The 16,518-nt window shown below is 46.3% G+C and overlaps 1 protein-coding gene across 1 annotated transcript in view; it reads left to right on the forward strand.

Moving 5' to 3' along the window:
- NUDT3 (nudix hydrolase 3) overlaps positions 1-14,146 on the forward strand; it is a 126,932-nt gene extending 112,786 nt beyond the window's left edge. The window contains exons 4-5 of the mRNA XM_025862261.2: positions 2,948-3,032; positions 5,805-14,146. Coding sequence (XP_025718046.1) covers positions 2,948-3,032; positions 5,805-5,983 — 264 coding nt within the window. The 3' untranslated portion in view covers positions 5,984-14,146. The remainder of the gene's footprint in view (positions 1-2,947; positions 3,033-5,804) is intronic.
- The last annotated feature ends 2,372 nt before the right edge of the window (positions 14,147-16,518 follow it).

Raw genomic sequence — 16,518 nt, forward strand, 5'->3', positions numbered from 1 at the left:
CTTCCTTCCTTCCTTCCTTTCTTTTCTTTTCTTTTCTTTTCTTTCTTCTTTCTTTCCTTCCTTTCCTTCCTTTCTTTTCTTTTCTTTCTTTTTCTTTCTTTTTCTTTTTGTTTCTTCTCTTCTCTTTTCTCTTCTCTTCTCTTTTATTTTCTTTCATAGCACAAGCACAGGGCGGGTGGAGGGAGAGACAGAGAAGGAGAAAATTTTTTTTTTTTTAAAGATTTTATTTATTTATTCGAGAGAGAGAGAATGAGAGATAGAGAACACAAGAGGGAAGAGGGTCAGAGGGAGAAGCAGACTCCCTGCTGAGCAAGGAGCCCGATGTGGGACTCGATCCCAGGACTCCAGGATCATGACCTGAGCCGAAGGCAGTCGCTTAACCAACTGAGCCACCCAGGTGCCCAGAGAAGGAGAAAATTTTAAGCAGACTTTGGGCTGAGCATAGAGCCCGGTGCAAGGCTCAATCTCACAACCCTGAGATCGTGACCTGAGCCGAAACCAAGAGTTGGGTGCTTAACTGACTGCAGGCTCCACTGATTCTAGTTCTCTTGCTATTTCTACCACATCTGTAATTTCTTCCTCCACTCAAGTCTTGAATCCCTCAAAGTCCTTCACGAGGGTTGGAGTCAACTTCTTCCAAACTCCTGTTCATGTTGTTATGTTTTACCTTTTTCCATGAATCACCACTGTTCTTAATGGCATCTAGAATGGTGAATCCTTTCCAGAAGGTTTTCAATTGACTTTGCCCAGATCCATCAGAGGAATTGCTATCTGGCAGCTCTAGCCTTATGAAGTGTATTTCTTAAATAGTAAGACTTGCAAGTTGGAATGACTCCTTGATCCATGGTCTGTGGAATGGGTGTTGTGTTAGCAGCATAAAAACATTCATCTCATTGTCCATCTCCATCAGAGCTCTTGGGTGACCAGGTATACTGTCAATGAGCAGTCATATTTTGAAAGGAATCTTTTCTTCTGAGCAGTAGATCTCAACAGTGGGCTTTAAATATTCAGTAAACTGTGTTGGAAACAGATGTGCTGTCATCCAGGCTTTGTTCCATTTATAAGAGCACAGGCAGAGTCAATTTAGCTTTATTCTTGAGGACCCTAGGATTTTCAGAATGGTCATTGAGCACTGGCTTCAACTTTAAGTCACCAGCTGCCCCTAACCAGAGAGTCACTCTGTCCTTTGAAACTTGGAAGCCAGGCACTAAGCTCTCTAACTATGAAAGTCCTAGATGGCATCTTCTTCCAATAGAAGGCTGTTTCATCTTACACTGAATATCTGTTGTTTCATGTAGCCCCTGCCACGGATGATCTGAGCTAGATATCCTGGAGAACTCGCTGCAGCTTCTCCACCAGCACCTGCTGCTCCCCCTTGCACTTTTGTGTTATGGAGATGGCTTCTTTCCTTAACCCTCATGAACCCACCTCTGCTCACTTCACACTTTTGTCCTGCGGCTTCCCCACCTCTCTCAGCCTTCAGAGAATTGAAGAGAGCAAGGACCTTGCTCTGGGACAGGCTTTGGCTTAAGGGAAGGTTGTGACTGGCTTGATCTTCTATCTAGACCACTCAAACGTTCTCCATATCAGCAGTAAGGCTGTTTCGCTTTCTTGTCATGCATGCGTTCACTGGAGTAGAACTTACAATTGCCTTCAAGAACTTTTCTTTTTTTTTTTTTAAAGATTTTATTTATTTATTTGACAGAGAGACACAGCGAGAGCAGGAACACAAGCAGGGGGAGTGGGAGAGGGAGAAGCAGGCTTCCCGCCGAGCAGGGAGCCCGATGTGGGACTCAATCCCAGGACCCTGGGACCATGACCTGAGCCGAAGGCAGACGCTTAATGACTGAGCCACCCAGGCGCCCTCAAGAACTTTTCCTTTGCATTCACAAATTGGCTACCTGGCGCAAGCAGCCTAGCTTTCAACCTGTCTTGGCTTTCAGCATGCCTTCCTCACTAAGCTTAATCATTGCTAGCTTTTGATTTAAAGGGAGAGTAGGAGATATGCAACTCTTTCCCTCACTTGAACATTTAGAGGCCACTGTAGGGTTATTAATTGGCCTAACCTTTTTTTTTTTTAAGTTTTTTCTAAGATTTCATTTTTTTATTTGAGAGAGAGATGGAGGAGCACAAGCAGGGGGAGCAGCAGAGGGAGAGGAAGAAGCAGACTCCCTGCCAAGCAGGGAGCCCAAAGCGGGACTCGATCCTAGGACCCTGAGACTACAACCTGAGCCGAAGGCAGACGCTTAACCAACTGAGCTACACAGGCGCCCAGCGTTGGCCTAATCTTAATTTTGTTGTGTCTCAGGGAATAAGGAGAATGACAGGGATAGACGGGAATGGCTGGTCAGTGGAATTAATTAAGTTTGCTGTCTTATATGGGCGTCCTTTGTGGCACCCTAAAACAGTTACAATAGTAATAGCAACAGGGGCGCCTGGGTGGCTCAGTCATTAAGCGTAGAGGCTGGGTAGAGGTTTGGAGGAAGGTGGAAGGAAGTGAGAAATGGGGAAATAAAGATGAGCAGAGTTAGTAGAAGGGGAGATGCACCCGATAATCAGCTTGCTTGCATTGATGGAACCTCCACCCGCCCACAGCCTCTTCTCTTTCTTGTGTTCTAGCGAGTTACATTTACTTGGTGCCTTTTTCTTGAGAGGTCACAAACTTCCTTCTCACAGCCTTCCTGTGAAGTTGTACTTAGGGAAAGGGGAACGAAAAAAGAGATTAAAGCTTAGGCTTTAGAAGGCCAGCCAAAGAGCACAACCAAGTGTGGCATGTTTTAAATAGGCCATCTGGCACTATTCCATGTATGATTGTAGGATGATTGAAAGTAAAAGGAATGCTTGTGTCTGAGCTCTCGGGACATATGGCTAAGAGTGTGTTTCACTCAAGTAATCTCAGCTCTTTAAGGGAAAGCTCTTCCTCTGTCCTTCTCTCTTTGCCCTTCAGAACCAGGAGAGGAAGCACAGAACGTATGTCTATGTGCTCATTGTCACAGAAGTCCTGGAAGACTGGGAAGATTCAGTTAACATTGGTAAGTTGTCCCCAGATAGCCTCCAAAATGCTCCCCACCACGGGCCCTTGCCATGCCACAGGTCATGACCCAGACCCAGAAACGAGCCTGATGAAAGAAACCATAGAAGGGTATGTTTAATGAAACAAGCATGACCATTTTGAACTTCTGAAAGTAGTGTTTTGAAATGTTCAAAAGGAAGCTGAAGGTGGATACCTGGTCAACAAATAGAAACATGCAGATAAAAATAAGAAAGGTGGTTTCTGAAGCCTAATTGGACCCTCCACAGCAGATACTGACCCTCCTCCACGATGGCCACAAAACTCCAGCTGGGAGCAGGACCTTGGCTTTTCCTTGTGATGCTTATTCATATTGTTGGAGAAAGCTGCTGATTTGGTGGGATGAGCCGCTCCCTCCAGAGTAGTGGGAGCAGTTTCCAGTTTCATCCATACTCCCCTTCGGGTTCCCCTCCCTTTCTCCTGAGGAGCCATTCTCTTTGATCTCTCAGATCACTGTTGGGTGTGTGTCTTTGGAACTAAAAACTTAGGTGATTTAATGGTCGGTTCATGGTTTAATCTTTTGCTTCTGAAGGAAAGTATATTCTAGAAAAGTGTAATATTAATTTAGAAACCGGTTATAAATCGGCAGACAGATAAAATCCAGTTGCTGAAATGTCTCCCTTTATTGTGTGTATGTGCTTTGTCACCATGCCCCTCACACTGCTGATCTGGGCATTTCATGGCCCTTCGGCTTTTAACGGCCTTGTATGTGGTAAGAATGCAATATGCTTAAGTAAATAAATTCAGTAGGGGTTTATTAAAAATAGCCTCTGTGACAGCCAGTGCTAGGGCTTAAAAAGGAGACAGAGATGAGTGTGGCATGGCCCTGTCCTCAGAGCACTCTTGTCAGGCGGGAGTCACACACTTGTGATATGAATTTTCAAGGTACCATTGCTCTATTAATATCCAACAAGCCTTTCACCTTCTACTACTTCTGAGAATTGAAATATTGAAATAATCTGAAATACAGAGAATAAGTCTATGAGCCTTCCTTCAGATGAGCCTTTTTCAGGTGGAAATTGGCTTTTAAACGTATGCCTCAGTGAAGGATAAGTGATCTGAGGTACGTGCATCTGACGGAACGTTGCACAGCTGTTAAACACGGACTTCTGAAAGCTAATATAGCATGGCAAAGGGCTTGTGAATCGGTGTTGGTGAATGAAAAAAGCAGGGTACAGACTTATGTGTACAGTTAGAGTGACATTAAAATAGGAATTTGAAATGAAAACAAAAATGAGGTACTCGTCTTTACCTAAAGAACTGGCAATGACAGAGGAAAAGGTAGCAGTGCTACGGGGAGGGTAGTGAGAACGGCATTCCAGCACACACAAGCAGGACCGGGGGTTGGGGTGGCCCTTCTGAAAAGCAGTTTGGCATTATATAACACGAGACCCTTAGAGTTCACATGTTTTATTCCTATAATCTCAGTTCTAGGCCTCTTCTGGGAGGTTAAAAGAAAGAATAAAACAGATGAGGTTTTTTTGTTGTTTTTTTTTTTTGAAGAGCAAAAGTGCTGGGGGTGTGGGGGAGAAGGGAGGAAAGAAAATTCTAAGCAGGCTCCATGCCCAGCACAGAGCCCGGATGCAGAGCGCAATCTCACAACCCTGAGATTGTGACCTGAGCTAAAATCAAGATTCAGACTCTCTACCGCCTGAGCCGTCCAAGCACCCTGCATATTTTTTTAGAACACAGACAAGCACTTAAGAAACAGTGTGAAGTAAAAAAAGAAGCAATAATAATAATACTAATAAGCAAACTCTTACAGCATGTACTATGTGCCAGGTATCATTCAAATATCTTACATATTAATCCTCACAGCAGACTTGTGAGATAGGTACTATTTATTATCTCCAGAGATGAGGAAGGTGGGGCACAGCTCAGTACCTAGTTAGTAACCTGCCCCAAACTGACCGTTCATTAGAGCCAGTGATGAGATTGGAGCCTAGCATGTTAGCTCCAGCATCTGGGTTTCTAACCACAACACTCTTATTAGAGCTTCTGAGGATTCAGAGCATCCGAAAACATGATCCCAGTGATAGTTGTTCAGTACAGTGTCTTTTTAGGTGTGGTGAAGAGAAAGCAAAGACATGAAGGTATTGAGAGTAGTCATTTCTGGTTTCTTATGTTGTGGGTAATTATATTCTTTATACTTTCTTCCATTTTCCTAATGTTAAGCAATGATCTTTTATTATAAGAGAAAAAATAAAGGATTTTAAAAAAGTTGAAAAAAAAGTAAGAAAACAGACTGAGAAGTTAATAGGGATGGTATTATTTTTAAAAATATTTTGTTTGTGGATATATAACTTAAAATTCTGAAATAAATGATTATAAGGCAGCCATCGTCGTAATTCTGGAAGCCGACGCTTGTGTTGATTTGTGCAGAAGAGGGGGTGCTGGCTGGGCTTCAGGTGTATACATGCAGGCCGGGCAAGGCCCAGAGGCCCAGGAACGCAAGAGGAGATCAGGAGCACTGGTTCTTTCTGGAGGGCGGGTTTCACGCAATTCACTTCTCAGATGTCTTCCCTGTCTTCTGCATCGGGCGTCTGTATGGCATTTGAAGCATATACTCTTGTAAGGAAAGAAAGTGAGGAAAAATACCTTTATGATGCATGGTTTTAAAGTCTTGATAATGATTGCTTTTCTGTTTTCATCAACCCTTTCTCCCAAGTTGAAGATCAGAAACCTGCAGCTGCTTCCCTTTTGTCCTCATTTCTTCTTCTCTCTGCCCCCACAGGAAGGAAGAGAGAATGGTTTAAAATAGAAGATGCCATAAAAGTGCTGCAGTATCACAAACCGGTGCAGGCATCGTATTTTGAAACGTTGAGGCAAGGCTACTCAGCCAACAATGGCACCCCAGTCGTGGCCACCACGTACTCGGTTTCTTCCCAGAGCTCGATGCCAGGCATCAGATGACTGAAGACTTCGTGTAAGAGGAATGGAAATTGGAAACTAGACTGGAGTGCAGATCTTCCCTCCCTTGCTCTTTTCACCTCTCCTCACAGGCCTCCTCTCCAAATAAGGCATGATGGGCAGCAGAGAAAGGGGTTCTTGATGGTGTTGCTGTTTGGTGTTAAGTGATGGGCTTTTTCTTCTCTTTTTATGGAGGGGGTGGGGGGTGGGTATGTAATTTGTAAGTACTTTTGTGCATGATCGGTCCCTCCCTTTTCACACCCCTACAATTGTCTAGAGAGACAGACAGCCTGCCCTCTGCCTTGGATTCTGAAGTGTTCCTGTTTGTCTCACCCCAGCCCTGGCCAGACGTTTTTTCTTTGATTTTTAATTTTTTTTTTTTTTATTAAAAGATACCAATATGAGATGAAACCTTTCAAGAATTTGTCCTATAATGCGCTCTTCAGTCCAGGAGGTTGGTCACTTCCACTGCAGGATACATTTATCTACACATTATATACTGGGCATATAATATGTAAATAAATGACTTTTAGAAGAGGAATTTAACTGTTTAATTTTTCAAGGTTTGTTTTGTTTTTTAAATTGGGGTGTTTCTGAAATGGAGAGCCTCGCAGTTAATTTCCCTTTTTGTTTTTTGATGCTAGTGGCTAGGTAAGTTTCCCGGTCCTCTCCCTTTACCCAGTCACTGACTGTAGTTATGTAGGGTACCGAAAGAGTTTAGCTGCCTTCATAGCGCTCCCAAGACTCATGGCCTTCTCAAAGCTGTGTTTCCATGCCAAGAAAGACACAGGAAGAAACCTATTTTCTTTTTTATTACCAAGCCAGGAGCAAATGGCCTCAGCTCAGACCTGGAGAAACAATGATAGAAATTGAATTCCTCCCTATGTGTTGGCAGTGGGGATTTGAACTGGATTCTTGGAATTGCTGTCTAAAAAACTGGAGCATCAAGCACTGTTTCTGTCCTGTGGGTTGGAGTTTTTTCCATAATGCTACTTACCGCTGACAGTGGCCTCTCTCCTTGTGCATCCATGCCTTACACCGCGCTGCACTGGACATTGTCCTTGTGCGGAAGCATCTGGCTAGCCTGGGCCAGTGCAGGTGTATGGCCCCATCCTCATCCTGGGTGACCATGTTAAGTTCCCAAAAAGTACACAGGAGGAAAATTCAGGTGTCTGCTTATCTTTGCAGTGTGACAGCATTTGGAATTGCACCATGGAGCATGCCCAGAAATAGTAAATTTGTCTCCTGCTGAGACGCAAAAGGTCCATCTTCTGCTGAGAAGTGGTATGGGAGAATGCTCGGTCCTTGACTAGAACAGCAACATCATGCATTGGCTCACTGCAAACTGTCGCGTTGGTTTTTGATACAGGCTTCTTGCTGGCTTCATTTGCCAGTTGTGTTGTTTAGTTGGGAAGTAAGCAGAAAAGGGTCTTGAGATCGAGGGGTGGGTCTAGGAGGGGGGACACTGGTCAATCCCTGGCTTAGGACAGGAGTTTGTTGCTGTGCTCTTAGTGGCATCTCCTTTGTCAAAACATAGCCAAGATGTGAAATTAAAATCGTAGTTCTCTTTATTTAAAAATTCTAATAAATACTCAAACTTTGAAAAGCTTTTGCTCTTCCCTCCCACTAAAAGTGATGTATATATACATATATATATAAGAGATATAGGCCTGTGTCATTCAGTGTTCAACATTTTGGGGGGACATCGTTCGGTGAACTTTAAATTTTGCTGTCTGCTCTCAGTTTGTATCTTCTCTCCCAGTCTTGAGACACAGAATCAACAAGGAGTGCTCACAGTTTGCCTAGGATATTGTCCTACCTCTGGGAAAGGAATTCTGTCCCTAAGTAAGGGTTCCATTGGACAGAAACAGCACCATGGGATTTGCTTCTAAATACCAACTCACTGTTCACATGTCCTACTCAAAAATGAACATACTGCTGCTTGTTGCCTGATTGAGAGCAGTCTGAGTTTCTGTCCATATAAGTAAAGGAGAAAAGGTAATAAATTCAACCAAGCACTAAGTGGAATCCAAAAAACACATTCTTCCAACTAAATTCTACCTTTATGATATGGATTGAAAGTACTTCGCAGGAAAACAGACAGGACTCCTGAAAAGAGAAATGCAGTGTTAATAGTAATTTGTGCATTTTTTCATGATCTAAAGATGTTTTTACTGGGCTGGTGTCACAACACATTACCCTACCAAGTCCAGTTTGGATTGATGTTGGCGTCTTTGGGTCAGGAAAGTGAACTGTGCCAAGAAGTATTTTTCAGTGACATGAATGGATCCTATTAATGCAGTTAACTGGGGAGATTGTGCTGATGCTTTCTTAACTGACAAAAAGAGGCTTTGTCCAACACCAGAATTGCTGAAACTGGTGCTATTTTCTGTTGCACTGGGATCCTGATGAGCAGGGATTGGTGTTTCTCCCTTCCTGGCACCATTAACACCATGGCTGTCTTCACTGGTGTGTAGTCATACCCTTCTGTGATAGATTACTCAGAGCCCTGGTTGCAGTGGCCGTTACCCCGCTCCACAGAAAGCAAGGAGAAAACAGAAGAAAGCACAAAAATGATCCCACTCACAGAGTCTTTCTTGGACACTGCTTTTGCCGTGGATTCTGCAAGTACTCACCTTATTCAGGCTTGGCACAAACAGGTTCTTGTGTACAGCGCAGATATAAAGTCTCACAGTGAATTTGCCCGTCCTAGACTCTGGTTTATTACTAGCCCATCCATCACAGTCCACCCTGCTCAGAATAGAGAAAGACAGCATTGGCTATTTTAAAATTAACTTTGTTTTTAGTTTATCAATTTGCAGCCACTGGGGAAGCATCCGTGAGGTCATGCCATATCTTTTTGAACCAGGACTGTGTGTGTGTGTGTGTGTGTGTGTGTGTGTGTGTGTGTGTGTGTGTGAAAGAGAGAGAGAGAGAGAGAGAGAAGGGCTACCAGAGAGAGAGAGAGAGAAGGGTTACCAGAGAGAGAGAGAATGGCTACCAGGGGTCGAATACACCAGGGTGTATTCGATTTTTTTTGTAGCCTTCCAGAATGGTGCAGCCCATGAAACAGGAGTCTTGATTTTTCTTGTAGCAAACCTGGCAGGATGGAAAAGTTAATGAATTGACGGTTTTGTTTTTACAAGTGTCTGCTGCCCCATCTGCCCTGTGGGGAGAGGGCTCCCGCACTGCTGAGTCTGAGCTGAGGCCATCTGGAGGGATCAAAGAGTGTGGGAGGAACACCCCCTGTGAGGCCGTGGAAGCCCCTCGAAGGTGGCTGCACTGCAGGATTTCCGCCCTCGGCATGGCGCGGCGCAGCAGGCCTTGCCTCTCGCAGCCTCTGGGGAGCAGAGCGGGTCACTGCCCTCTGGGAGGCTTTTGCAGCAGTTTTGTAAATGTGTTGCTACACAGTCAAGTTCCTTCGTGAACATAATTTCTGTTTTGATGTTAGGAGTCAGTCCACGTAAGCTTAGACTTGCTTAGAAGAAAAAAAAATCACCTTTTGTTTTGAAGAGAAAAACATCCACACAGAACCGTTCTTCCTCCTCCTCCTTTCTCTTGCCCACATACAGTGCTCTTTGGAGGCCTCCCTCCCCTCCAGAACCTGTGTAACCAGAGGAGCAGTCCGTCTCCCGCCGGACCGGGTGTGCATCTCACGTTGTACTTACTGTACGTGCTCATCATTTCCACCGCGTGCTGGAGGAGTGCCTCTGTTGGTCTCCCCACCTGATCTTTTTTTAAAACAGCTTAGCCTGAGCCACATTTCTTTTGGTTCACAAAAAGGACTTAACCACAGCGTGATCTTTGCCGCAACTGTGTGATTTTTAGTACTTCTGAAGTGTTCTCAAAGTCCAGCCTAGATGAGAGGAAATTTAGAATTAGGAGAAAGACCTGGAGAAGTCACAGGGGGCTGAATTTTTGCTTTCAGGGAAATGAGGATTAGCTAATTGATAATCAAGGCTCATCCTGGTCCCTTCTGCATTTCAGAAAATAACGCACATGTTTATAACAAATAGGAGACAAGTTAGCACAAGAGGCTCTGGGGCGAGGAGATTATCTAATGGTGGTTATATAATGCAGTGGCTCTTGTGGTTCTTATTCTTAAAACTCTAAAAGAGGTCAGACCTGAAGCGACACAGGTCATGCTGTCCAGCTGTGGTGACAGCCATTCCTTCTGAGCCCTGCTGGGATGGAACCCATTTCCCCAAGGCTTCCAGGCTATACAGCCGATGTTGGTGACCTCAGTCTTGCTCCAGCCGGGCACCCATCTCACTTGGAGCAGGTGGGAAAGCAGCCCCAGGGTCAGCCTCTGTTCTCTGGGGTGAGCCTTGCAACAGACATCACTGTCCCGGAAGAGCTGTTTTCCACGTCACTTTAGATGTCACCCAAAGCAGACATTTGAGATGTTCAGGTAGCAAATTGGGAAGCATTGGCTGCAATCTGTAAACGCTACTGTTGTCTGTTGATTAGGTGACTTGAGATGACCCCAGGCCCTGGGAACCTGGAGATTTTAGGCAGACTCTCATTTGGAGTCCAGCAGCCCTTCTACTTCCGCCCCTACAAAGGCAGCTTCACATTTTAACCACATTTTCGCCGTAGCTGATGACCTTTCAGGGATGTGAGAAGCCTAATCAGAACATCTGAGAAAATGATACCTCTTGCCCTCAGATTCATCCAATAGTTCGTCCTCCTAGTCCCCTTAGAAATTAATAAATAAAAAGAGAAAGAATGCCATTTGGTGAGGATTTGGACACACTGCTAGAGCTGAGGCTAGCAGTCGCATGATTTTGTGAGTCAGCAATATGAAGCTTTCTAAGTCCCCAGAAGCTTCATTTATAGTGAAGATTTGGTGAGCTTTCGTTGTCTGAGAAAATGAGATGGTCCCCTTGAAGGGGAGCTCACAGGGAAGCCACATTAACTCACAATTCACACCAGGGGGGATTCTGCTGGAGAAGAAAGCGCCTTTGGCCAAAAAAGCGAGATTAATATCTAAAAGGTAGACATGCATTGCTTCTGTTCCTCCAGCAACCAGTTGTTTAATCATTAGCTCTAGGTTTCCTTTGGTTTACATTCTCAGTTCTTAACCCCGCACAGAGGTCCCTAGAACACCAAAAAAGGCATCTAAAACCCTAGAGATTGGCTTTAAAAGATCCAAAAGCAGCAGCGTTGTATTTTCCAGGTTTCTCGCCATTTTGATGTGCTGCCCATCCTTCCACACACTCTGCAGCCAGGCCAGATGTGAAGACTGTATTCACTGACTTGTGGAACCTAAATTCTAGTTCTGGAACAATTACCTGCTAAATTGCTTACGCCTGTGGAAGTTATCTGTGGGGTGTACCTTTCAGAGAACATTTCAACAGTATAGTAAAATTGCCCTGGGCTCGAGGGCCCAATCAGGCGTTTAGATCAAAACTGTAAGTCTTTGGGCCTCCTTAGGGAAAAAGCAAGATGCGTAAATCCCAGTGCTGGGCCTTGAGACCGTACTTGCTTCTCCCTAGTATGGGGTGAAGTGGCACCCTCAGGAAATCATTTTTCCAGTGAGATTACCTATAAATCCCTAGGGGAAGTAATACCCATATGAACCTGTCTTTCTGAGCACTTCTATGCCAACTTGAAAATGGTAAGCTAAAGCAGCAATGACTCCACGTAGCCTCTGTCACCCTCTTTATTGTCCCGTTTTGGGGGGTGGAGCTTTTCAGGGTTAAACCTTGGTCTTTAACCTCTGTTTGTTGTGGAGAAGATGTGTCACTAACAAATGATCTAAAGAAGACCTCTAGTTTTTGTTTCCCGAGTCCAGCGGCATAACAGATATGACTTACGCCCGGGAAGGTAGAGGCTGATGATGATCAAGACACCCACGACCCAGAAAGATCTGTCCCACATAGAGCCTCCACAGGGAACAGATCTGAAGTTAGGTTCTGGAGAACTTCCAAAGCGCTGAAATGCAGGGAGGACTTGGAGGACCTTTGCTCAGCAAGCGGGCGGCTTGTGTTCCTCCGAAGAACACGAAGGAGCTCCGAAGGGAATGGCAGGCATTGAAGCCACAGCGCACAGACTCAGACCTTCCCTCTGCCACTTCTCACATGGCTCGTGCACTCTTTGCTCAGAATCCAAGGGGACCCTCCTCTCCAAAATCTCATTGGCTTCAGGTGTTTTGTTTAGCCTCTGAGAACCTCCCCCTTTCACTCCCACCTCCGGATGGACAGAGATGTGTTGCTCGGGGCACAGATGTGTGAGTCCAGGGCCCAGCAGCACAGTGTTGTATTTAGTGGTTAGAAAAACAGTCCACTCTGTTAACAGTATGTGGTGCAGTTTTGTACACCTCAGGTCTGTTTTTATTGTTTCATGGTCTGAAAACCTTCAAGCTGGTGTATCGTCCAAGAAAAGGCAGATGGTTAGACTAAGTAACATTTAGTCCATACCTCTATCTTAGGAAAGGTAGCCGTCCGTTTGCTGTGTGCTAAAGGAAGTCGGGAGCATTTGAGGATGTTGGGAGCTGTTGTAAAAATAAAGCAAGTGGCTCTGGCCTACCCAAGTGTATCAGAGAGCGTGGAAGCGGGTTAGTAGCATCTTTAAATCTGCTCTGGCCAGGCCCTCCTTCATCTCAAGGACCTTGTCTCTCCTCTTCTCCAATGACCTTGGTAAGGGACGAGCTCTGAGGAGGCAGCGAGGCCCCAGCCCCTCTTTGCTCTGCTGCAGGTTGTAGCCTCCAAACAGTCTGCGGTTTTTTTAAGGGGTTTCCTCACCATGATTCCCTCCACATCACTCACCTGCCATCAGCATCCGAAAAGGTTAAAATCCCGGGACCATTCCAGTTCTGAAACAGATGAACCAGATGTGCTTCCTCCCCCTTTGCAAGTGTACTGTCCAGATGCAGTCTCCCTTTGGCCAAGTTTGACAGGTGCTTCCAGGAAACCCCTTAAATTGAGGCAAGGAGTCAAGATGTTTTGAGTTTTCCCCCAGAAGGCAGAGTCTTTGTCCCTTCCCCCTCGTGCTCATATATTTTAGCCAAGTCTTAAAAGGTCAAGTCTGGTAATGTCTCCAGAACTGAGGTGACAGGTGGGGGCCCATACCCCCAGGGACCAGTCTCCTGGGGGATCCCACATGCTCAAACTAGATTGTTCTGATCCCACCGAAGTCTGCTGCTGTCCCCATCCCCTGGGACCCCTCAGAAAGGAAACGACCTAGGCTTCCAGTCATTAGGTCACCCAGTCCTTCGGTGACCAGTCTACAGAGTGTGTATCACCTGCATGGGTGGTGTGCCTCCCACTTGTAGAAAGGGTAGAAAGTGGAACATTCAGTGGGCTGAGTACTCACATCCTTGGAGAGGTTGGCAGAAATAACCCCAGTGAGCGTAAAACAAAACCGAGGAAACCAAGGAACCACACTTGTATGGGAGGAGGAGTTGGTTATGGTCCTTTTACCTCTTGGGACCTGACGCTGCAGTATGAAAGTGGGGTTTGGAAAATCACCCTTAGCCCAACCCAAATGCATTCCAGGACTTCGGAGCTTCCAGCCCATGGGTGCATGGTCTTTTCCCATTTTTTGTTTGTTTCCAAAACAGCCTTGCTTGGTATTGCATGGAAAGTTCCGGTTTTCCTTCCTGCCCACTTGGGGCCACCCACCCAGGCCTGGTCCCTTCCTCAGTATCTTTACAGCACTCCTAGGGAGACCTGCGCAGTGCCCTTAGGAGCCGAAGGGAGTGGAATTTGGTCCAGAGAAGGCAGCAGAAACTGAATGTTCCTGTTTCCGCTTCTCAAGGAGGGTGTTTTTAGGCTTCCTTCACGCCTCTCTTTCCTGTGGGTACAGTCGGGTTGGGAGGAAGGGCTAAAAAGAAAAGGAACAGGGTCCAGCCAGCCCAGGTTTGGGTCCGAGACAGGTGCACCGCTGATGCTCTTCCACCCCCTTCAATAGCAGGCCAGTCATATGTAACGATTCTCCTTTACTAAAGCGTCTGCTTCTGTGGTGCTAGCAACAGAGGACAGACAGACCCCTTCCCCTGTGCTTTCCCTAAAGTTCCTCCATCCCCGTAGCCCACTCCTTGTTGTAAAAACAAGTGCTTAATCCTGTGAGCGTGCTGTTCCTTTCTATGTGTGGGAGGGAAGGGCATTGGAATTGTAGGTTGTAATCTTGTGCCAACCAATAAAAACCAGTATTTCACACACATCCCTGCTTAGTGTCTGGTCTCTTCTTTCTCGAGGTTTTCCTTGAGTCCTTCACATCAGTCTTATTTTGATTTTACCCCCACTCTCTGCTGAGGTCTTGAGAGTTGTCCTAAAGGTAGGTCAGAGGTGGCCCTGTGGACGATCTGCTGTTTCGGGAGTTCAAGTGAGAAGTGAATGGGAGAAGCCAGGGAGTGAGACTCAGTGTTCGTTGAGTTAACCTGGCTAGTGCACTGGCTCTCGGTGTGAGTAGCCAAAAATAGGCAGGAAGTTGGCTGCTAAACAATAGTAACCTGATGACTTCATTCCACCACAGGACAGATGCCCTACCAGCTGGTCAGGGCGCCCTTTCCCCCTGAACTCTGATTCTGCAGGCCTCCTTTGTCCATCCTATGATGATCCCCCCTCTATCAAAGGATTCTTTCTTTTGCCAGATTTAGTGTGCATAATGAGGCCATGAGCTTATAAACGCTGACACAAGTGATGTGCTATACTTAGGAAACTACCAGATGGCAATCTCTAATTGGGATCTGGGGTTCCCGGAACTCTCCACTCGCCCGTGTCCGATGATGACAGGCCATTGTGCAGGTGTCCCATCCCCATCACATGTACTACATATCAATTGCTCCCCCATCCAACTCAGAGGGTAAATGCAGGCTTTAGAATTGTCTTGCTGCAGCCCAGGCTTCCAATAGCCTGTAGGACTTGTGGCTACAGAAGAGAGGTCCAAAGAGTCCCCAAAACTTAGAGTATGGGTGAGGAGAGGAAATCAGCTCTGAGGACACCAGCACAGCTGTGACGCTGCTGGAACCAGCACCAGGGACAGTTGGCCACAGTGCACATTGCGATGCCCGTGCCCTTTGTTAGGCTGAATGGCAGCTCTGAGCATCCAAGCCAGACGAAGTTGCACAATTCTTGCTCATCCCCCAATCAGGCTGGCTCCCATCCCCTCTAGAGACCTGATCATTGTGCCCAAGACAGCCTGGCCTTATAAGCCATGGCCTTGTTTGCTTTCTGGTTTCAGACACATTTGGGGTGTGAAAGGTCTATTTTCTCTCCTAGGTCTTGTGACACCCAGCTAGCATCTCAGCATCTGAGGATGCAGCCACATGGCTCCATGTTCTATGTCCTGAATACCAGCAACGTGCTAAACCCAGGACACACAGTCCTCACAGAAGCACCTGCTTGGGTGACAGATGGCACGAAACAGGAGAGATGACAGCCTGGGGAGGTAAGCCACTAGGGGTCAGATGAAAGGGGACAAGGGGGAGAGCTCAAGCAGGAGGACCATAGGAGCGTGGGAGAGCAAGGGAGCTGGAAGAGGGAGGAAGGACCATCCTACATCGAAAGGCTGCCTGCTAGAATAGAAGGTGTGAGCATTGCAGTTAGATCCCGGTTCAGGTCTCAGCTGTTTGCCAGGCTCTGTGATCTTGGACAGGGTATTGTCTCCGTTCCCTCCTGTTCAGTGGGGCAGAAGTCCACTTGTTGTGCTTGCTGTGAGCATTAAATGAGTGGAGGAATATGTGTGACGTCAGAATTGCTGTGTGATCATTCAGTGGTAGCTGTGAGCAGACACCTGCTCAGGGATGGCCAGGGGCTGTGCTGAGTTCACTGTCAGTGACAACAGAGGCAGATAATCAGAGTGCAGAGTGACAAGTGTGATCAAAAGAAGGCTGCCTCCTTCCCAGAGGAGCCATCCTCATAAAGGATGCAGAGGGATGCAGGAGTTCTCAGCAAAGGGAATAGCATTGCCAGGCTAGGGCACAGCACTGTGCTCGTGTAAGAGCAAGTGTGCTGGGGCTGGAACATGATACCAAGAGTGGGCAGGGAGGAGAGGGGCAGGGGGGGCCACAGAGGTCAGCTGGGGTCAGCTGGCTCGGCAGGCTGTTTGAATTCTACTCTGGATGACTGGAAAGCCAACAGAGGTTTTAAAACAGAGCAGTGACTGCATCAGGTTGGACATTTGAGGAAGATGATACTACTAAGCGTGGTCCCTGTGTTCCAGGCCTTAGCACCAGGCGGTGTGTTGACGGCTTTACATTTAGTGTCCGCATCCCTGCAATGCATAGGGCCTGTGATCATTACCTTGTCTGGTAACAGGAACGGAGGCTTAGGGAAGCAGACTACTTTTAAAGGGAATTGGACAGACTAATTCGAAAAAATCATAGGGTCAAGTGCCAAGGATGTCTAAAGATAATTTTGAAAAATTCCAAGGGTAAATACAGGAGGACTACAAGGGAAGTCCTGTGTTCTATCAGCATCAAGGCTTAATACTAGAGGTGCCTGGCTGGCTCAGTCTGAAGAATGTGCAACTCTTGACCTCAGAGTCATGAGTTCGAGCCCCACGTTGGATGTAGAGATGACTTAAATAAACCT

This window comes from Callorhinus ursinus, unplaced genomic scaffold (assembly GCF_003265705.2).
Source record: "Callorhinus ursinus isolate GAN/ISIS: 27379988/994484 unplaced genomic scaffold, GSC_fseal_2.0 scaffold59, whole genome shotgun sequence".
Lineage (NCBI taxonomy): Eukaryota > Metazoa > Chordata > Mammalia > Carnivora > Otariidae > Callorhinus > Callorhinus ursinus.